This window comes from Neofelis nebulosa, chromosome X (assembly GCF_028018385.1).
Source record: "Neofelis nebulosa isolate mNeoNeb1 chromosome X, mNeoNeb1.pri, whole genome shotgun sequence".
Classification (NCBI taxonomy): domain Eukaryota; kingdom Metazoa; phylum Chordata; class Mammalia; order Carnivora; family Felidae; genus Neofelis; species Neofelis nebulosa.
In genome coordinates this window covers 72,438,881-72,461,703 of record NC_080800.1, presented here as the reverse complement: position 1 = coordinate 72,461,703, position 22,823 = coordinate 72,438,881, and the positions used below count along the sequence as shown (strand labels likewise).

The 22,823-nt window shown below is 38.5% G+C and overlaps 1 protein-coding gene across 4 annotated transcripts in view; it reads left to right on the top strand.

The window, feature by feature from the left end:
• CHM (CHM Rab escort protein) overlaps positions 1-22,823 on the top strand; it is a 240,702-nt gene that overhangs the window by 134,536 nt on the left and 83,343 nt on the right. For 2 of the 4 annotated variants that reach the window (XM_058714185.1, XM_058714184.1), the window contains 2 exons: positions 16,041-16,145; positions 16,541-16,604. In XM_058714185.1, the coding sequence (XP_058570168.1) occupies positions 16,041-16,145; positions 16,541-16,604 (169 nt within the window). The remainder of the gene's footprint in view (positions 1-16,040; positions 16,146-16,540; positions 16,605-22,823) is intronic. The other 2 variants (XM_058714187.1, XM_058714186.1) reach the window with 1 other exon arrangement.

Below are 22,823 nucleotides of genomic sequence, written 5' to 3'. Positions count from 1 at the left end.
TTTTTTAATGTTTATTATTTATTTTATTTTTTTATTTATTTTTTAATATATGAAATTTACTGTCAAATTGGTTTCCATACAACACCCAGTGCTCATCCCAAAAGGTGCCCTCCTCAATACCCATCACCCACCCTGCCCTCCCTCCCACCCCCCATCAACCCTCAGTTTGTTCTCAGTTTTTAACAGTCTCTTATGCTTTGGCTCTCTCCCACTCTAACCTCTTTTTTTTTTTTTTCCTTCCCTTCCCCCATGGGTTTCTGTTACGTTTCTCAGGATCCACATAACAGTGAAAGCATATGGTATCTGTCTTTCTCTGTATGGCTTATTTCACTTAGCATCACACTCTCCAGTTCCATCCACGTTGCTACAAAAGGCCGTATTTCATTTTTTCTCATTGCCACGTAGTATTCCATTGTGTATATAAACCACAATTTCTTTATCCATTCATCACTTGATGGACATTTAGGCTCTTTCCATAATTTGGCTATTGTTGAGAGTGCTGCTATAAACATTGGGGTACAAGTGCCCCTATGCATCAGTACTCCTGTATCCCTTGGATAAATTCCTAGCAGTGCTATTGCTGGGTCATAGGGTAGGTCTATTTTAATTTTCTGAGGAACCTCCACACTGCTTTCCAGAGCGGCTGCACCAATTTGCATTCCCACCAACAGTGCAAGAGGGTTCCCGTTTCTCCACATCCTCTCCAGCATCTATAGTCTCCTGATTTCTTCATTATGGCCACTCTGACTGGCGTGAGGTGATATCTGAGTGCGGTTTTGATTTGTATTTCCCTGATAAGGAGCGACGTTGAACATCTTTTCATGTGCCTGTTGGCCATCCGGATGTCTTCTTTAGAGAAGTGTCTATTCATGTTTTCTGCCCATTTCTTCACTGGGTTATTTGTTTTTTGGGTGTGGAGTTTGGTGAGCTCTTTATAGATTTTGGATACTAGCCCTTTGTCCCATATGTCATTTGCAAATATCTTTTCCCATTCCGTTGGTTGTCTTTTAGTTTTGTTGATTGTTTCCTTTGCTGTGCAGAAGCTTTTTATCTTCATAAGGTCCCAGTAATTCACTTTTGCTTTTAATTCCCTTGCCTTTGGGGATGTGCCGAGTAAAAGATTGCTACGGATGAGGTCAGAGAGGTCTTTTCCTGCTTTCTCCTCTAAGGTTTTGATGGTTTCCTGTCTCATTCAGGTCCGTTATCCATTTTGAGTTTATTTTTGTGAATGGTGTGAGAAAGTTGTCTAGTTTCAACCTTCTGCATGTTGCTGTCCAGTTCTCCCAGCACCATTTGTTAAAGAGACTGTCTTTTTTCCATTGTATGTTCTTTCCTGCTTTGTCAAAGATGAGTTGGCCATACGTTTGTGGGTCTAGTTCTGGGGTTTCTATTCTATTCCATTGGTCTATGTGTCTGTTTTTGTGCCAATACCATGCTGTCTTGGTGATTACAGCTTTGTAGTAGAGGCTAAAGTCTGGGATTGTGATGCCTCCTGCTTTGGTCTTCTTCTTCAAAATTACTTTGGCTATTCGGGACCTTTTGTGGTTCCATATGAATTTGAGGATGGCTTGTTCTAGTTTCGAGAAGAATGCTGGTGCAATTTTGATTGGGATTGCATTGAATGTGTAGATAGCTTTGGTTAGTATTGACATTTTGACAATATTTATTCTTCCAATCCATGAGCAGGGAATGTCTTTCCATTTCTTTATATCTTCTTCAATTACCTGCATGAGCTTTCTATAGTTTTCAGCATACAGATCTTTTACATCTTTGGTTAGATTTATTCCGAGGTATTTTATGCTTCTTGGTGCAATTGTGAATGGGATCAGTTTCTTTATTTGTCTTTCTGTTGCTTCATTGTTAGTGTATACGAATGCAACTGATTTCTGTACATTGATGTTGTATCCTGCAACTTTGCTGAATTCATGTATCAGTTCTAGCAGACTTTTGGTGGAGTCTATCAGATTTTCCATATATAATATCATGTCATCTGCAAAAAGCAAAAGCTTGACTTCATCTTTGCCAATTTTGATGCCTTTGATTTCCTTTTGTTGTCTGATTGCTGATGCTAGAACTTCCAGCACTATGTTAAACAACAGCAGTGAGAGTGGGCATCCCTGTCGTGTTCCTGATCTCAGGGAAAAAGCTCTCAGTTTTTCCCCATTGAGGATGATGTTAGCTGTGGGCTTTTCATAAATAGCTTTTATGATCTTTAAGTATGTTCCTTCTATCCCGACTTTCTCAAGGGTTTTTATTAAGAAAGGGTTCTGGATTTTGTCAAAGGCCTTTTCTGCATCGATTGACAGGATCATATGGTTCTTCTCTTTTTTTTTTTGTTAATGTGATGTACCACGTTGATCGATTTGCGAATGTTGAACCAGCCCTGCATCCCAGGAATGAATCCCACTTGATCATGGTGAATAATTCTTTTTATATGCCGTTGAATTCGATTTGCTAGTATCTTACTGAGAATTTTTGCATCCATATTCATCAGGGATATTGGCCTGTAGTTCTCTTTTTTTACTGGGTCTCTGTCTGGTTTAGGAATCAAAGTAACACTGGCTTCCTAGAATGAGTCTGGAAGTTTTCCTTCCCTTTCTATTTCTTGGAATAGCTTGAGAAGGATAGGTATTATCTCTGCTTTAAACGTCTGGTAGAACTCCCCTGGGAAGCCATCTGGTCCTGGACTCTTACTTGTTGGAAGATTATTGATAACCAATTCAATTTCTTCACTGGTTATGGGTCTGTTCAAGCTTTCTATTTCCTCCTGATTGAGTTTTGGAAGAGTGTGGGTGTTTAGGAATTTGTCCATTTCTTCCAGGTTGTCCAATTTGTTGGCATATAATTTTTCATAGTATTCCCTGATAATTGTTTGTATCTCTGAGAGATTGGTTGTAATAATTCCATTTTCATTCATGATTTTATCTATTTGGATCATCTCCCTTTTCTTTTTGAGAAGCCTGGCTAGAGGTTTGTCAATTTTGTTTATTTTTTCAAAAAACCAACTCTTGGTTTCGTTGATCTGCTCTACATTTTTTTAGATTCTATATTGTTTATTTCTGCTCTGATCTTTATGATTTCTCTTCTGCTGGGTTTAGGCTGCCTTTGCTGTTCTGCTTCTATTTCCTTTAGGTGTGCTGTTAGATTTTGTATTTGGGATTTTTCTTGTTTCTTGAGATAGGCCTGGATTGCAATGTATTTTCCTCTCAGGACTGCCTTTGCTGCGTCCCAAAGCGTTTGGATTGTTGTATTTTCATTTTCGTTTGTTTCCATATATTTTTTAATTTCTTCTCTAATTGCCTGGTTGAGCCACTCATTCGTTAGTAGGGAGTTCTTTAACCTCCATGCTTTTGGAGGTTTTCCAGACTTTTTCCTGTGGTTGATTTCAAGCTTCATAGCATTGTGTTCTGAACGTATGCATGGTATGATTTCAATTCTTGTAAACTTATGAAGGGCTGTTTTGTGACCCAGTATATTATCTATCTTGGAGAATGTTCCATGTGCACTCGAGAAGAAAGTACATTTTGTTGCTTTGGGATGCAGAGTTCTAAATATATCTGTCAAGTCCATCTGATCCAATGTATCATTCAGGGCCCTTGTTTCTTTATTGACCGTGTGTCTAGATGATCTATCCATTTCTGTAAGTGGGGTGTTAAAGTCCCCTGCAGTGACCACATTCTTATCAGTAAGGTTGCTTATGTTTATGAGTAATTGTTTTATATATCTGGGGGCTCCGGTATTCGGCGCATAGACATTTATAATTGTTAGCTCTTCCTGATGGATAGACCCTGTAATTATTATATAATGCCCTTCTTCATCTCTTGGCACAGCCTTTAATTTAAAGTCTAGTTTGTCTGATATAAGTATGGCTACTCCAGCTTTCTTTTGGCTTCCAGTAGCATGATAAATAGTTCTCCATCCCCTCACTCTCAATCTGAAGGTGTCCTCAGATCTAAAATGAGTCTCTTGTAGACAGCAAATAGATGGGTCTTGTTTTTTTATCCATTCTGATACCCTATGTCTTTTGGTTGGCACATTTAATCCATTTACATTCAGTGTTATTATAGAAAGATATGGGTTTAGAGTCATTATGATGTCTGTATGTTTTATGCTTGTAGTGATGTCTCTGGTACTTTGTCTCACAGGATCCCCCTTAGGATCTCTTGTAGGGCTGGTTTCGTGGTGACAAATTCCTTCAGTTTTTGTTTGTTTGGGAAGACCTTTATCTCTCCTTCTATTCTAAATGACAGACTTGCTGGATAAAGGATTCTCGGCTGCATATTTTTTCTGTTTAGCACACTGAAGATATCATGCCAAGTCTTTCTGGCCTGCCAACTTTCAAAGGAGAGATCAGTCACAAGTCTTATAGGTCTCCCTTTATATGTGAGGGCACGTTTACCCCTTGCTGCTTTCAGAATTTTCTCTTTATCCTTGTATTTTGCCAGTTTCACTATGATATGTCGTGCAGAAGATCGATTCAAGTTACGTCTGAAGGGAGTTCTCTGTGCCTCTTGGATTTCAATGCCTTTTTCCTTCCCCAGTTCAGGGAAGTTCTCAGCTATAATTTCTTCAAGTACCCCTTCAGCACCTTTCCCTCTCTCTTCCTCCTCTGGGATACCAATTATGCGTATATTATTTCTTTTTAGTGTATCACTTAGTTCTCTAATTTTTCCCTCATACTCTCGATTTTTTTATCTCTCTTTCTCTCAGCTTCCTCTTTTTCCATAACTTTATCTTCTAGTTCACCTATTCTCTCCTCTGCCTCTTCAATCCGAGCTGTCGTCGTTTCCATTTTTTTTTGCATTTCGTTTAAAGCGCTTTTCAGCTCCTCGTGACTGTTCCTTAGTCCCCTGATCTCTGTGGCAAGAGATTCTCTGCTGTCCTCTCTACTGTTTTCAAGCCCAGCGATTAATTTTATGACTATTATTCTAAATTCACTTTCTGTTATATTATTTAAATCCTTTTTGATCAGTTCATTAGCTGTTGTTATTTCCTGGAGATTCTTCTGAGGGGAATTCTTCTGTGTGGTCATTTTGGATAGTCCCTGGAGTGGTGAGGACCTGCAGGGCACTTCCCCTGTGCTGTGGTGTATAACTGGAGTTGGTGGGCGGGGCCACAGTCCGACCTGATGTCTGCCCCCAGCCCACCGCTGGGGCCACAGTCAGACTGGTATGTGCCTTCTCTTCCCCTCTCCTAGGGGCGGGATTCACTGTGGGGTGGTGTGGCCCGTCTGTGCTACTTGCACACTGCCAGGCTTGTGGTGCTGGGGATCTGGCGTATTAGCTGGGGTGGGTAGGCAAGGTGCAGGGGGGCAGGAGGGGCAGGCTTAGCTCGCTTCTCCTTAGGTGATCCACTTCAGGAGGGGCTCTGTGGCAGCGGGAGGGAGTCAGATCCACTGCCGGAAGTTTGGCTCCGCAGGAGCACAGAGTTGGGCGTTTGCGCGGAGCGAGCAAGTTCCCTGGCAGGAACTGGTTCCCTTTGGGATATTGGCTGGGGGATGGGCGAGGGAGATGGCGCTGGCGAGCACCTTTGTTCCCCACCAAAATGAGCTCTGTTGTCCGGGGGCTCAGCAGCTCTCCCTCCCTTTGTCCTCCAGCCTTCTAACTTTCTGAGCAGAGCTGTTAACTTATGACCTCCCAGATGCTAAGTCGCGCTTTGCTGTCGGAATACAGTCCGTCAGGCCCCTCTGCTTTTGCCAGCGAGACTCGGGGGCTCTGCTTGGCCGGCAAGCCGCCCCTCCTCCCCGGCTCCCTCCCGCCAGTCCGTGGAGTGCGCACCGCCTCGCCGCCCTTCCTACCCTCTTCCGTGGGCCTCTCGTCTGCGCTTGGCTCTGGAGACTCCATTCTGCTAATCCTCTGGTGGTTTTCTGGGTTCTTTAGGCAGGTGTAGGTGGAATCTAAGTGATCAGCAGGATGCGCAGTGTGCCCAGCGTCCTCCTACACCGCCATCTTCCCTCCAACCTCAGATCATCATTTTCATACTGTCTCCAGATTGCTTCGCTGCCTGACGGAGCACAGTGCACTTTGGGCTGCATCCCAGCCAAGCCTGCTGAGTTTTAAAACTCCAAACCTATGGGAAGTGCTGTGGCGGGAGTTTGACCTGGTCTCTGGAAGAAGGGCAGTCACACAGAGGCAGGGGTGTGGGATTTTGAGCAATCTAGCTAAACAGCTAGTGTCAGGATGAAAAGCCCTTAGGAGGTGTCTCTGTGCCTATGCTGATGGCAGGGGAAGGCAATGGCTACCAGTCCGTCCTTTTTTGCCACCTCTCACAGATGCGCTCCAAGAGGAGAGAACAGTCTCCTGTGTGTCTTAGGAGATCCTCACGTTGAGCTGTCTGCCCCTGGTTTGGATGCCTGCCTTCTCTCCAGGAATAAGCCCGTGCTCTCAGGGCTCTATCCAGTTAATCCTGTAGACCTCTTAAACTAGAGTCTTTAAGCCTGGCTGGCTGCAAAACTCATGAAAATCAACCCCTTTCATTTTCCCAGCCATTGACTTTGCGAAAGTGTCCTGCTTGTGTGTTCCTCTGTGTACTCTTCTTTTTCTCTTGCCTTTCTCCGTGATCACAGCTTCCTCCCCTCCACAGCACTTGTGATCTGCTTCTTCCCCAAACCATGTCTTTGTACTTCCTTTCTTCCTCGATGTGGCCTCTTCCCCTCTAGTTGTGGAATTTGTTCTGTCACTCCTCTGTTCAATTTCTTAGGTATTCTGAATGATTTGATAGTTCCGTATTTGTGTTCATGGAATGAGAGAAGCCTCGGGTCCTCCTACTACACAGCCATCAAAATCCTTTCCTGAATTTTAGTTTAGTTTATTTCAATTAGTTATTTGTTTATTTATTTAAGTGGGCTTCACATCAAGCATGTAGCCCAACACGGGTCTTGAACTCACAACCTTGAGATCAAGACCTGAACTGAGACCCAGAATTGGATGCTTAACCAACTGAGCCACCACCTAGGCCCTTCCTCTCTTGAATTTTAAACAGCGGACTGCTACTTATTTAACATTTTCTTTTATGTCTTAATGGAAAGACCTCAAGTATAATAATTATTGCCTAATAACTCCTTAGGGATGCATGGTCAGGTAGCCCTCGAATGAGAGATGACCTGGAACTCTGTCCCTGCCATGAATGACAGTGAACAAGTCACTTTTCTCTGGACCAGTCCCTTTATCTGTAAAATGAGTTAGATGGGCTCTGTAGTAATCACCCAGCCTCCTCCCCTGTATATAACATGCTTTGACTGAGTTAATAAAAGTACTTAGAGGAGTGCCTGGGTGGTTCAGTTGCTTGAGTGTCTGACTTCGGTTCAGGTCATGATCTTACTGTTCGTGAGTTCAAGCCCCACATCGGGTTCTGACAACTCAGAGCCTGGAGCCTGTTTCAGATTCTGTGTCTCCCTCTCTTTCTGCCCCTTCCCCACTCTCTCTCACTCACTCACTCTCTCTCTCTCTCTCTCTCTCTCTCTCTCTCTCTCTCTCAAAAATAAACATTAAAGAAAAACGTTTAAAAAAAGGTACTTAGTACTTAGTTTTTGCTTAATATTTATAAATAAATTATCCTAAATTGTTTTATATGCTCAAATGTAGACCATTCTTATATATTGGTTAAACTTCAGTCCCAGTGAGAAATCAAAAAACTTTTGAACTACTTGAATGTGTTTACTTTTATGGATATACATGGAATAGCAAAGTGTCTACTTACACTACTCATTTTATTATTATTTTATTAGACCTCCAATTCTCCAAGGAATGTTTTTTTGTTGTCCCTCTTGGTTGTTTAAGATACAGCCATTTTGGATTCTGTTTGTGATTCTCTTCAAAATTTATTCCAAGCCATAATTATTTACTTCCTTAGTAGTAAAACAGTTTTTAAATTTGACCTGCATTTATAGTATTCTTGATATCTACAATATTCTCACTATAGTGTATTGTTTAAATGATCTTTAAAAGTTTTATTCAAGAGATAGCCAATACTTAAAAATTGTAAATTCATACCTTCACTAATAATTACCAAATTTATAGTAATTTTTTGCATTTTTAATAAAAATCCCATTCTGTCAAGTCTTATAGTCTCTATAAATAACTAAAGCTAGCATTGATTAAAGTTGACTCTAGCTAATTTTTCTTTCCCAAACACTACCTTGATGTTCAAAATCAAATACTCAAGAGAGTAGCAGGAGGTATTTTGTCAGGACTTAAATTTAAAGAGAGGGATAATTTTTTGAGGGAAGAATCTTAAAGTTATATTTAGATATATCCAGCTTAAATTCTTTCTTTTCTTTTAATATTCATTTTTGAGAGAGAGAGTGCACGTGAGAGTGGAGAAGGGGGCAGAGAGAGAGGGAGGCAGGGGATCTGAGGTAGACTCTGCACTGACAGCAGAGAGCCTGATGTGGGGCTCGAACTCACGAAACCAAATCATGACCTGTGCCCCCAGCATATATTTCTTTTTAGGAATCATGGTTGACTAAACAATTGTTTATTCTAAATATAATTAGAATATCAATAAAGAAATCAGCAAGAATTTACGTTTGTCTCGTTACGGTATTAGATTACCTCCCTCTCCCTCTTTTTCTATTTGGTATATTTGTCATCCCCTTTCATGTAGTTAAGAACTACTCATGCTTGGGGTCCTAAGGTGTAAGTTTATTTTCTGATCCCACAGACTACATCAGAACCGTTTGCTAGCCCCCTGAGTCAGGTCCCTTTATATGATTGTTTGTAAGTTCTGTGTAAGAAAAGGCACAATCTTTCTACTATATGTCCAGAAGCTAAGCAGTTTCTTATCACCCATTACACTCGTAGCTATCTGTTAAATGAATGAATGAATATTAAAAACTGATAGTCTTTTTGGTGCTTTTGTTCACCATTCATTAAGGAAAGCTATAGAAGTATAAATGATCATAGCATTGAGTTCAGTATTGTGATTACATGTCAAAGTAATGTATAAACTTTAAGAGAAGAAATATAGAATATGTAACCATACTTACTTTCAGCTAGATCTTATTTTTCTTTTTTGTTTAATTTGCCTTTCCTGAGAGCCACATTGACTGTGCTCTTTTTGCTATATTATCCATTGGCTCTGCTTTTTAATTTTCAGAGGACATAGGTCTCAGTAGTCTTTTCTATACCCTGTCACTTAACTCTAATACTGAACCCCTGTGTTAACTGTTTCTGTGAATACCGAATGCTCTTGTTGAGTAGCTTTATTTTTCTTTGCAGCTGTGCTGTGTAAAACTCCTATAAAGTGGTTTTGGCCATTTAGCAGTACAATATTTGATACTAGGGTAAGGTATGGATGACCTTGGACCATATATGTCTGTAACCAGTAGTCTGAGTCTAATTACTTCAGCAGTGTTCTTTTGTACTTCAGCTGTCTCACTTACTAGAATTCCTGCTGTGACTATTTCTTAGAGTTATCTTTTTCCTGATGTCAGGAATAACTATACCTGTGATATCTGTCCCAGATACTCAGAAGTTAGTAATAAATAATATGTTAGAGCAAGTGTGAGGTACTTATCTTAACTACCATTGGTCATTGTAGGAAAATTGCTGAATTTCTTGATTTTAGCATTTCTCATTTGCAAATGGTAGCGATAATATTCTATACATTTAACCTCCAACCTCCATGCTAGTTTGCTATGGGAATAATGAAATGAGTAAAACATGGACTTTGCCTTTGTGTACGAAGAGAGAGGTAAACAGTGCAGACTCTAAAGTCAGATAGACCTGGATCTATATTGTGGCTTCCCCCCCTTACTAGGTGAATGAGCTTTTTAAAAGTTATTTAACCTCTCTGTGCTCCAGTTTCTGTATAAAGTGGGACATGACAGTAATACCTTATTGGGTTATTATGATTATTAACAGATAAAGCAGGTAGAACCATTTGTTATACACAGTAAGAGTTCAATACATGTTAACTAGTTGCAGTTATTACTTTAATTGGATACTTTAGAATCCCATGGAGAATATATATCCTGAAGATCCTTTTGTGCCCACGCTAAGGAGTTTGGACTATAACTAGTGGTAAATAACAAGATTAGGTTTGCTACTTTATTAATTCTGGCATTGATTTGGAAGAAGCACCTTGATGGTAGGAGATTGTTTTGCCTCCTAAATCAGAGGTTCTGATTCTTTGTTTTTGTCTCCACACTGTTCACATGCACAAAATGTTTCCATTGTTCAGCCATCTATGCAACAAGTATTAGTTATTTTCTGTGTCCCATGCATTAGGAGTATAGCCGAGAACAAGACAATTATGGTCTTTGTTATTATGGAGGTTAGAGTCTACTGGAGGACATTAAAGAAAAAAATAAATTTATGAGATAATTACACATTGAGATCTTTTTACTCTGCAGATCTAGCTCTGTTCCTCCCTGTGTAAAAAGCTTCAGTGGCTTTATATCACTTCAGAGTAAAGTATAAGACCCTTCAACATGACATGGGAGGCTTTGGGATCTGGCCTGTGCCTGCTCATCTCTCTTTCCTCCCTGCTTCCATTTTACTGTCATTTAACACTGAACTGTTTGTGGTTCCCTATACTTTTCTTACTTGCCTCTGTATCCCTGCAAATGCTGCCCTTCTACCTGAAATATTCCTATTTGCTTACTTAACTAGATTTCATCCTTTAAAAGCAGCTAATGTTGGGGTGCCTGGGTGGCTCAGTTGGTTAAATGTCTGACTTTGGCTCAGGTCATGATCTCATGGTTCGTGGGTTCGAGCCTTGTATCGGGCTCTGTCCTTCAGATTCTGTGTCTCCCTCTCTCTGCCCCTCCCCCACTTGTGCTCTATCTCTCTCTCTCTCTCTCTCTCTCTCTCTCTCTCAAAAAATAAACAAACATTTAAAAAAACTAAAAAATAAATAAGTAAAAGCAGCTAATGTTATCACTTTCTCTGAAGAGCATTCCTTATACTCCACCTTTCCTCCCCACCCCCCCCAAGCTGAATTAGATATCTTCCCTTAGTACTCTAATGATGTCCTCTTCTCATTTCTTATCCGTGGACTTGGGCTTTGTCTTATAATTGCCTTCATTATATTGGGAGCACCTTAAGGATAAGATTTTTTGTTTAATTTTTGTTAATGTTTATTTATTTTTGAGAGAGAGAGAGACAGAGCATAAACAGGGAAGGGTCAGAGAGAGAGGGAGACACAGAATCCGAAACAGGCTCCAGGCTCTGAGCTATAAGCACAGAGCCTGACTCAGGGCTCGAACCCACGAACCGTGAGATCATGACCTGAGCTGAAGTCGGATGCTTAACCGACTGAGCCACCCAGGCGCCCCAAGGATAAGATATTTTTATTCTTAGAACAGTGCTTAGCACATGATTGTTATGCCATCATTTACATCAAACAAATAAACTACTGACTTGATAGTAGTTTAGTATCCTATTAGACTTAACACGCATCTTAAGGCAGTGTAGTAGAGATGGAGAGAAGAGACTGGTTTCAAAAAATCTTTATAAGTTGGAATCAAAATTAAGTAGTAGATTAGATATAGGAAGAGAGTTTCTAAGCTAGGGAAGCTAACCACTGGTCATGTCATTACATGAGATTGGTATTCCAAGGGAGGGAAAAGGTAAGGAGTCATGATGAACTCAGTTTGGGGTATGCTAGGTTTAAAAAGGGTTTGGAGTCTGTCTAGAAAGAAATAGATATTAGACATTTAAAAATATGGATACAGAGCTTGGAATTGGTCAGAGCAAAGAACCATAGATTTTGGAGTTATCTGTTAATGGTGTCTGAGATGATTGGAATGAATTTTTACCCAAGAAAGATGAAAGATAAGCATTTTGGAATAGTTTCCTTGAAGAGGTAACATTTGAACTAATGTGTTTTAGAAAGCATGGAAGGGCATAGTGAGCAGAGAATTATTTTACTTCCATCACTGATTGGGATCTTCTGATATCATTAATTAATGTATTTTTCTCTTTATTATTTCATGTGATTTCTGCCTTTTATCCTATAATTAGGATATTTAAAAAATTTTTTTTTAACATTTATTCATTTTTGAGAGTAATAGAGACAGAGCATGAGCAGGGAAGGGGCAGAGAGAGAGGGAGACACAGAATCCGAAGCAGGCTCCAGGCTCTGAGCTGTCAGCACATGGCCCGATGTGAGGCTTGAACTCACAGACTGCAAGATCATGACCTGAGCCGAAGTTGGACACCTAACCGACTGAGCCAACTAGGCGCCCTGTAATTAGGATATTAATTCTGAAGATCGTAGAGATTGGATACTGTTGTGGTGTATTTCTCTTCTGGGCCAAATTCTACATAAAGTTTTCATCTTGCTGAGCATTTTTCCTTATCATTTTTCTCTATATGTTATCATGTCATTGAACCAAAAATTGAATAACTGTTGTGATTTGTTGATTTAGAAAACTTACCTCTAGAAATGTTCTGTCTGGCTTAAGTGATTTTTATGGTGATCATTCTTATGATGATTCTTATGACAAGCTTGGTCCTTGTGTCTATGTGATTGAGCACTCCTATCATGTCCCTTCTCAGTGTTCTATTTCTGAGGCTCAGCAAGGCCCTCAAGTAAATCCAGAATGCTGTTTATCTTTAATGGCTTCCTCAGGTTTACGTGGGAAGAGTTTTAATGTCTCTGGCAGCACTGTTTCATGTTACCGTTTTCCATTACTTAAGTGTCATCTAATTTTTTATATTCATCTTTATAACACGAAGTCTAAGTATAGGTCCCAAATCAATATTTCTTTCTTCGTTGTTCCCCTAATTAGGCCTACTACCTTATAATAAGTCAAGTATCTGAGGGGAAAACAAATTTTATTCCTTAAACATTCTTTGGTTTGAACAGCCTTGCTCAGGCCTTAGTACTTCATAGTGAGACTATCAGGCGAGTTGTGTTACCATCATCTACCAGACTGGGCATATATGACCATCACATCAGTTTCTGCAGAAATCACATTATAATTATTATTATTTTTTACATTTACTTATTTTTGATAGAGACAGAGCACAAGTGGGGGAGGGGCAGAGAGAGAAGGAGACACAGAATCCGAAGCAGGCTTCAGGCTTTAGGCTCTGAGCTGTTAGCACACAGACTGATGCAGGGCTCGAACTCACAAACCACGATATCATGACCTGAGCTGAAGTCAGACACTTAACCGACTAAACCACCCAGGTGCCCCTGTCACTATTATTTTAAATGTTTATTTTTGAGAGAGAAAGAGAGCATGCAAGTAGGGGAGGGGCAGAGATAGAGTGGGGGACAGAGGATCCAAAGCAGGCTCTGTGCTGACAGCAGTGAACCCGATGTGGGGCTCGAACCATGAACTGCGAGATCATGACCTGAGCTGAAGTTAGACTCTCAACTGACTGAGCCACCTAGGCACCTCTATTATTATTTTTACTTTAGCAGTAGCTCTTGACTTTTCTCCACCTAGCACAGCCTAAAACTACAACAGTAATGGTGGCATGCTTGATAGTGATTCTCCGTTGGGATTTGGGAGTTTATCAGAATCTCCAGGGGTACTTATAATTTGAAAAAGTCCCCCAGGTGTGATTCTGATTTGCTCCCTCTTCCTCCTCCTCCTCCTTCTCTGAGAATCACTGTTTCATCTGGAAGCTTCAGCATAAATAGGCACATTTAGTGGTATATTATCCTTGCATAGATGAACTCCCTAATCCCCCACACCTCCCCTTTGAGTGATCCCCAGTAGTTCTTTCTAATATCATGACTTATGAAACTAGTGTCTACCTGTTACCAAGGTTTAGCTACCACCGAAGCAGTCCTTTTAGTGTTTGGAAGCCTGCAAAACAAGGAAGCCTCTACTAGCTTGAGGGCCAGGTTTTAATTGTGTGGTTTATTTAAATGGGAACCTTTTGCAAACGCTTACTAGAGTCCAGGATTTATATTAATACCATTCTCCCACCCCCATCAATTTCATTCCAGTATTTTACGATGAAAATTTTCAAATCTACACCAACATTGAGAGAATTTCAGGATGAATACTTGCATAGCCACAATGTAGATTGTTAATCTAGGTATAACATGATTAAGCAAGTAGATTAAAATGTTAATTGTACCGAAATATTCATCCCTCTGTCCATCTGTTCACCTTTTTAAGCATTTCATGGTAAATTATAGGTATCAGTACAACTTGCCCTACATACCAGCATTTCATGGTAAATTATAGGTATCAGTACAATTTCCCCTAAATACCATGGCATGTCTATCATTAATAAGAGTTGAATATTTATTTATAGCTTTTTCTTTTTGATGTAAAATTTACATACAGTGAAGTGCCCAAATCTTAAGTACTCATTAGCAGAGTTGGGATAAATGACATATGTGAGTAACCCAAAGCCTTATCAAGATATAGAAGATTATAACACCCTCTTTTTTTCTGCCCAGATTATTCTCTCTTGACTTCTATAGTTTCTGAATTAAAGGTAAGAAAAAGGCTTGTCAGTGCTTGTAGGACAAACAGGGATCAGTGTTTAATGATGGATCAGTACATTTCTCTTTTCCATTGCCTAAAGTACCTTGTGTTTTAAATTGTATATGCATGTTTTAAAGTAGGATGCTGAGTAAATAACTTATGTTTTCAGTTTTTAAATAATTATTTTGGGAAATACTGTATCTATATATAAATACCTTATATCTATTTAGTTAAGTATTTTATAAGTCAAAAGCTCTAGTTTAATGAAATCTGAAGAAATATGCATAGAAACATAAGTGGGGAAGAGAAAGGAATTGGAGGTGAGATGGGGAAAAATCACATAAATAATAACGTAATATAATTTACACTATGTATTAATGTGTGGCTAATTGATTATATATTATGTATATCTAACATCATGATATAGTCTATCATGAAAACAGTGGTATGCCATTTATTCAAGAATATCAACATATAATAATCTGCCTTTAGGAAATACACATTAAATTCCTCTCACTGTTGGTCTTTGGTGTTTTTCATTTTATTTTTAATTCCTTTATATCTGGTAAATATCTCTTATTTGGCTTATTTTTCGAGTAATGTAACATACTTTAATGTATATCAGTACATTTCAAATATGGTATAAGTTTGAAATTATTTGCTTGCATTTTATGAAGAGTAACTGATAAATGTATTTCTAATAATTCTGGTTCCAAAAGGAGAAGCTTTGACAAAAGCAAATTGTGATATTTTCATAATAAAAAGATATGGCAAACATGCAGGCATTTGCATATCTTTCCTGAAATATTGCACACTGGGTTTGTCAGTGCTGGTAAGTCCATTTCAAGGATGTTTCCCTTAGTCCATTAGTTTGGATAATGAGCCCTATAAAGTACATTTATAACTTGTGGCACTGCAAGGAGAAGGATTCTAATTTTCATCCTTTTATCTAGACACATTGAAAGAAGGTCAATAGAGGGTTCTATATGATTCATTGTCCCAACACATATCAGATGACAGAGACCTGATAATCTCCATGCATAAGTGTTTTCCTTGTTTAGAAATAGCACTTGAAAGACATCTTTCTGTGATTATCCTTTGAGGTAAAGTGGAAACATTAAAAGAAGCTTTATCCCTCTTTTTTTTGTTTGTTTAAAATATTGTCACATGTGTGACCAGATAGCTATTGTTGAATAAAAGATAAAGCAACACTTAACAGAAAAATAAAAAACCTTTAGTGGCTTTTACAGACTGAATGATATAACAAGATATTTAATCAATTTTTCTTTCCTCCTTTTTCTTAGATTCATTAAGGGAAAAAAAAGTCTTTACTAAACAAAGGAAAAGCTTCTATGTTTCTAAACATTAGAAAGCTTATAGTGTAATACTTGTACTAACATTATTCTTAATGGCATTCAAAATAAATATTTAAATTGTATTCCATGCTTTTAGTTTAAACACTTCAAAATAGCAACAAGAATATATATTCTGTAATTTAGTGTCAATTTTATGTCAAAATGTGAAATTGTATACTGTATTAAAGGGTTTATTAGATTCAAAATTATAGCTGATTATATTTATTTTTTTAGTTGTGTAATCATTAATGAGAACTTTTTTGCTATGTTTATCTTCTTTGTAGATGTAAAGCAGTCATAGATCAGTTTGGTCAGAGAATAATTTCTAAGCATTTCCTTGTGGAGGACAGTTACTTTTCTGAGAACACATGCTCACATGTACAATACCGGTAAGGCACCCCTCCATCCTCTGTCCAAGGGATGGTGAAACATAGGAAAATTTAGCTGTGGTGATTATACTGACACTTCTGTATGTCTGTGTCCTTCAAGTTAGATGCAAATGTATACCAAACCAATAATATATCCAATATGTCCGCTGTTCTCTTATAGACTCTGGTTGTAGAGGAGTCCAGTCTAATTTTGACTCCTTTGCATCAACTGGGGTTTGTCTGCAGCTCCTTTCACAGGCCAAGGAAAGATTAAAGCAGAGCTTGACTTGGTTTGGGGAGGTGACACTTTTATCACGACTTAAATCTTTGAAACATGCCTTCTGGTAGTTATGTAACTATAAATGAAACTTATCTGTGGAATCTGAATAACTGATTAACTGTTTTGTGCGTTACAGGCAAATCTCCAGGTCAGTCCTGATTACAGATAGATCTGTACTAAAAGCGGATTCAGATCAACAGGTAATTTTAGTTCTGTACTTTTTAATAAATATTGCTAAATTAATTTATACAGTAATATGTATAAATTAATATTGGTGAAATAAAATGTATTAAGCCATAAACTGATGTATTTAATGCATTTTTAAAAATACCTAATGGCAATTCTGTAATAATCTTGGTTTTTTAAGATTTCCTTCTAGCAGAACAAATAATTGCATCCATTACATAAGGTAACAGATTTAATCTATGCAGACTAAATCCTAGTTTTGACAGCTATTCTCTGAAATTGAAAATATATAGTTATGGGAAGAAGGAGAGAATCCCCAGACAATACATTTAAAACTCTTGGAGGAAAATGCTTATGGTAACCAACCCGAGAGCAGTGGTGGCAATCTCACCATTAGGCCTGGTGTGAATGAGTACCAGCACACATCTGGTTCTGATACTTCCTCATCACCATTGTTCCTTTCAGTACCTTTTTTCTTCTCCTCACTGCCTGTTCTCTAGGAACATTTTTATGCATATGATTTTTCCTCAGTCTGTATTCTTAAATTCCAGAAGTATCCCCCCTTCTTCTGATCATATCATGCAGTGACTGATAAAATCAACTTACTTATTAGTTCCGTGTGACTCTCAGACCTTTTCTATACGTTACTGCTAAACATAGGTTCCAAAAATTCCTTAACTTAGAAGTTTTCTGATTTAAAACACATCTGTTTTGCATATGAGCATAAATATTTTCTATTAATGATTGTGTAAACAATGAATTTCTTTTACATGCCATCCAGTGTTCTGAGATCTGAAGAGACATTGCTAACCAAGATAGGATTTCTTCCCTCATAACTTGCAGTCTGAAAGATACACGTATAGACAGATGAATAGCAGCTATAGTTCAACATGACAAGTGTGAACAAAGAATGGTACAGCAGCTATTTTAGTGCTCATCACACTCTTCTGTAATTGCCAGTTGACTTGTGTATCTTCCAGTAAACTATAAGCCTTGTGAATGTGTTGAAGAGTGACAGAGCGGCAGAAAAATGAAGAGAGAAAATAGAGACAGTTCTGTAGGAGCTGAACTGAGAAGAGTAGGAAACAGGAAGTGATTCCTGAAGAGAGATGTGGAAGTGAAGAGGACTTTTTTTTTTTTATGTAGATTTTAATCTATATTATCTTCAAGGAGTTTTATACTTTTGTGTTTTACATGTAAGTCAGGGGGATTCTGGGTAGCTCAATCAGTTAACAGCCCAATATTGGCTCAGGACATGATCTTACAGTTCAAGAGTTCGAGCCCCGTGTCGGGCACTGTGCTGACAGCTCAGAGCCTGAATCCTGCTTTGGATTCTGTGTCTCCCTCTCTCTCTGCCCAACCCCACTCACACTCTGTCTTTCCCTCTCAAAAATAAATAAATGTTAAAAAAATAATGTCTGTGATGCATACTGTGTAAATTTTGGAAGGATATAAAATCTGTGTATAGATTTATTTATTTATTTTTAAATTTACGTCCAAGTTAATTAGCATATAATGCAACAACGATTTAAGGGGTAGATTCCTTAATGCTCCTTACCCATTTAGCCCATCCCACCTCCCACAACCCCTCCAGTAACCCTCTGTTTGTTCTCCATATTTATGTTATTTTTGCTTCCCTTCCTTGTGTTCATCTGTTCTGTGTCTTAAAGTCCTCATATGAGGGAAGTCATATGATATTTGTCTTTACTGATGAATTCGCTTGGCATAATAACCTCTAGTTCTATCTGCATAGTTGCAAATGGAAAGATTTCATTCTTTTTGATTGTGAAGTAATACTCCCTTGTATATATATACCACATCTTCTTTATCCATTCATCCATTGATGGACATTTGGGCTCTTTCCATACTTTGGCTATTGTTCATAGTGCTGCTATGGACATTGGGGTGCATGTGTGCCACTGAAACAGCATACCTGCATCTGTTGGATAAATACCTACTGGTGCACTTGCTGGGTCATGGGGTAGTTCTATTTTTAGTTTTTTGAGGAAACTCCATACTGTTTTCCAGAGTGGTTGCACCAGTTTGCATTCCCACCAGCAGTGCAAAAGAGATCCTCTTTCTCCACATCCTCACCAACATCTGTTGTTCCCTGAGTTGTTAATGTTAGCCACTCTGGCAGGTGTGAGGTGGTATCTCATTGTGGTTTTGATTTGTATTTCCCTCATGATGAGTGATGTGGAGCATTTTTTCATGAGTCAGTTAGCCATTTGGATGTCTTCCTTGAAGAAGTATCTATTCATGTCTTTTGCCCATTTCTTCACTGGATTATTTGTTTTTGGGGTATTGAGTTTGTTAAGTTCTTTATAGATTTTGGATACTAACACTTTATCTAATATGTCATTTGCAAATATCTTCTCCCATTCTGTCAGTTGCCTTTTAGTTTTTCTGATTGTTTCCTTTGCTGTGCAGAAGCTTTTTATTTTGATGAGGTCCCAATGGTTGATTTTTGCTTTTGTTTCTCTTGACTCTGGAAACCTGTTGCGTAAGAAGTGGCTGCGGCCAAGATCAAAGAGGTTTTTGCCTGCTTTCTCCTTGAGGATTTTGATGGCTTCCTGTCTTACATTTTGAGTTTGTTTTTGTGTATGGTGTAAGAAAGTGGTCCGGGTTCATTCTTCTGCATGTTGCTGTCCAGTTTTCCCAGCACTTCTTGCTGAAGAGACTGTCTTTATTCCATTGGATATTCTTTCCTACTTTGTCAAAGATTAGTTGGCCATATGTTTGTGGGTCCATTTTTGGGTCCTCTATTCTGTTCTATTGATCTGAGTGTCTGTTTTTGTACCCGTACCCTACTGTCTTGATGATTTCAGCTTTCTAATACAGCTTGAAGTCCGGGATTGTGATGTCTCCCGCTTTGGTTTTCTTTTTCAAGATTGCTTTGGCTATTCGGGGTCTTTTCGGGTTCCATAAAAATTTTAGGATTATTTTTTTCTAGCTCTGTGAAAAAGACTGGTGTTATTTTGATTGGGATTACATTGAATATGTAGATTGCTTTGGGTAGTATTGACATTTTAACGATATTTGTTCTTCCTATCCAGGAGCAGGGAATTTTTTTCCATTTTTTTGTGTCTTCTTCAATTTCCTTCATAAGCTTTCTATAGTTTTCAGTATATAGATTTTTCACCTTTTTGGTTAGATTTATTCCTAGTTATTTTATGGTTTTTGGTGCAATTGTCAATGGGATCGATTCCTTGATTTCTCTTTCTGTTGTTTCATTGTTGGTGTATAGGGATGCAACTGATTTCTGTACACTGATTTTATATCCTGCGACTTTTCTGAATTCATGGATCAGTTCTATCAGTTTTTTGGTGGAATATTTACGGTTTTCCATACAGAGTATCATGTTATCTGCGAAGAGTGAGAGTTTGACCTCCTCCTGGTCGATTTGGATGCCTTTTATTTCTTTGTATTTTCTGATTGCAGAGGTTAAGACTTCCAATGCTATGTTGAGTAACAGTGGTGAGAGTGGACATCCCTGTCTTGTTCCTGACCTTAGTGGGGAAGCTCTCAGTTGTTCCCCATTGAAGATGATATTAGCGTTGGGTCATTCATATATGGCTTTTATGATCTTGAGTTATGGTCCTTCTATCCCTACTTTCTTAAGGGTTTTTATCAAAAAAGGATGCTGTGGGGCGCCTGGGTGGCGCAGTCGGTTAAGCGTCCGACTTCAGCCAGGTCACGATCTCGCGGTCTGTGAGTTCGAGCCCCGCGTCAGGCTCTGGGCTGATGGCTCGGAGCCTGGAGCCTGTTTCCGATTCTGTGTCTCCCTCTCTCTCTGCCCCTCCCCCGTTCATGCTCTCTCTCTCTCTGTCCCAAAAATAAATAAAAAACGTTGGAAAAAAAAAAAAGGATGCTGTATTTAGTCAGATGCTTTGTCTGCATCTATTGAGAGGATCATACGGTTCTTGTCCTTTTTTTATTCATGTGATGAATCACATTGATTGTTTTGCAGATATTGAACCAGCCCTGCATCCCAGGTATAAATCCCACTTGGACCTGGCGAATAATTTTTTTAATGTATTGCTGTATCCGGTTGGCTAATATCATCTTGAGGATTTTTACATCTATGTTCATCAGGGAAATTGGTCTCTAGTTCTCTTTTTTTAGTCTGGTCTTTGTCTGGTTTTAGAATCATGGTAATGCTGGCTTCATAGAAAGCGTTTGGAAGTTTTCCTTCCATTTCTATTTTTTGAAACATCTTCAAGAGAATAGGTGTTAACTTTTCCTTAAATGTTTGGTAGAATTCCCCTGGAAAGCCATCTGGTCCTGGACTCTTTTTTTTGTTTTGTTTTTTGTTTTGTTTTTTGGTTTTTTTGGAGATTTTTGATTACTAATTCGATTTCCTTACTGCTTATGGGTCTGTTCAAATTTTCTGTTTCTTCCTGTTTCAGTTTTGGTAGTGTATATGTTTCTAGGAATTTGTCCATTTCTTCCAGATTGCTCATTTTATTGGCATATAATTGCTCATAATATTCTCATTATTGTTTTTATTTCTGCTGTGTTGGTTGTGATGTCTCCTCTTTCATCTTGATTTTATTTATTTGGGTCCTTTCCTTTTTCTTCTTGATCAAACTGGCTAGTGGTTTATCAGTTTTGTTAATTCTTTCAAAGAACCAGCTTCTGGTTTCATTGATCTGTTCTGTTTTTTTTGGTTTCGATAGCATTGACTGCTGTTCTGATCTTTATTATTTCCTGTCTTCTGCTGGTTTTGGGTTTTATTTGCTGTTCTTTTTCCAGGTCTTTAAGCTGTAAGGTTGGGTTGTATATCTGAGACCTTTCTTCCTTCTTTACGAAGACATAGATTGCTATATACTTTCCTCTTATGACCGCCTTTGCTGCGTCCCAGAGGTTTTGGGGTGTAGTGTTATCATTTTCCTTGGCTTCCATGTACTTTTTAATTTCCTCTTTAACTTCTTGGTTAGCCCATTCATTCTTCAGTAGGATGTTCTTTAGTCTCCAAGTATTTGTTACCTTTCCAAATTTTTTCTTGTGGTTGATTACAAGTTTCATAGTGTTGTGGTCTAAAAATATGCACCGTATATTCTCGATCTTTTTGTACTTGTTGAGGGCTGATTTGTGTCCCAGTATATAGTCTATTCTGGAGAACGTTCCATGTGCATTGGAGAAGAATGTATATTCCACTGCTTTAGGATAAAATATTTTCAATTTATCTGTTAAGTCCATCTTGTCCAGTGTGTCATTCAAAGCCATTGCTTCCCTGTTCATTTTCTAATTAGATGATCTGTCCGTTGTAAGTGGAGTGTTGAAGTCCCGTACTCTTATGGTATTATTATCAATGAGTTTCTTTATGTTTGTAATTAATTGATTTGTATCTTTGAGTGTTTCCACATTTGGAACCTAAATGTTTACAATTGTTAGGTCTTATGGTGGGTAGACCCCTTTATTATTATATAATGCCCTTCTTCATCTCTTGTTACAGTCTTTATTTTGAAGTCTAGATTATCTGATATAAGCTTAACTGCTTTGGCTTTCTTTTGTTGACCATTAGCATGAGATGATTCTCCATCCCCTTGCTTTCAATCTGAAGGCATCTTGAGGTCTAAAGTGGGTCTCTTGTAAACAGCATATAGATGGATCTTGTTTTCTTATCCATTCTGTTACCCTGTGTCTTTTGATTGGAGCCTTGAGTCCATTGATGTTTGGAGTGAGTACTGAAGGCTATGAATTTATTGCCATTATGTGACTTGTAGTGTTGGAGTTTCTGGTGGTGTTCTCTGGTCCTTTATACTCTTTGTTGCTTTTGGTATTTATTTATTTATTTATTTACTTACTTACTTACTTACTTATTTATTTCATCTTTTCTCCCCTCAGAGAGTCCCCATTAACATTTCTTGCAGGGCTGGTTTAGTGTTCAAGAACTCTTTTAATTTTTGTTTGGGAAACTTTTAATCTCTCCTTCTATTGTGAATGACAGCCTTGGTGTATAAAGAATTCTTGGTTGCATGTTTTTCTGATTCTACACATTGAATATGTCCTGCCACTCCCTTCTGGCCTGCCAAGTTTCTGTGGATAGGTTTGCTGCAAACCTGATCTGTCTTCCCTTGTAAGTTAAGGACTTTTTTCCCTTGCTGCTTTCATGATTCTTTTCTTGCTTGAGTATTTTGTGAATTTGACTATGATCTGCCTTGTTGATGGTCCTTTTTTGTTGAATCTAATGGGAGTCCTCTGTGTTTCCTGGATTTGATGTCTTCCTT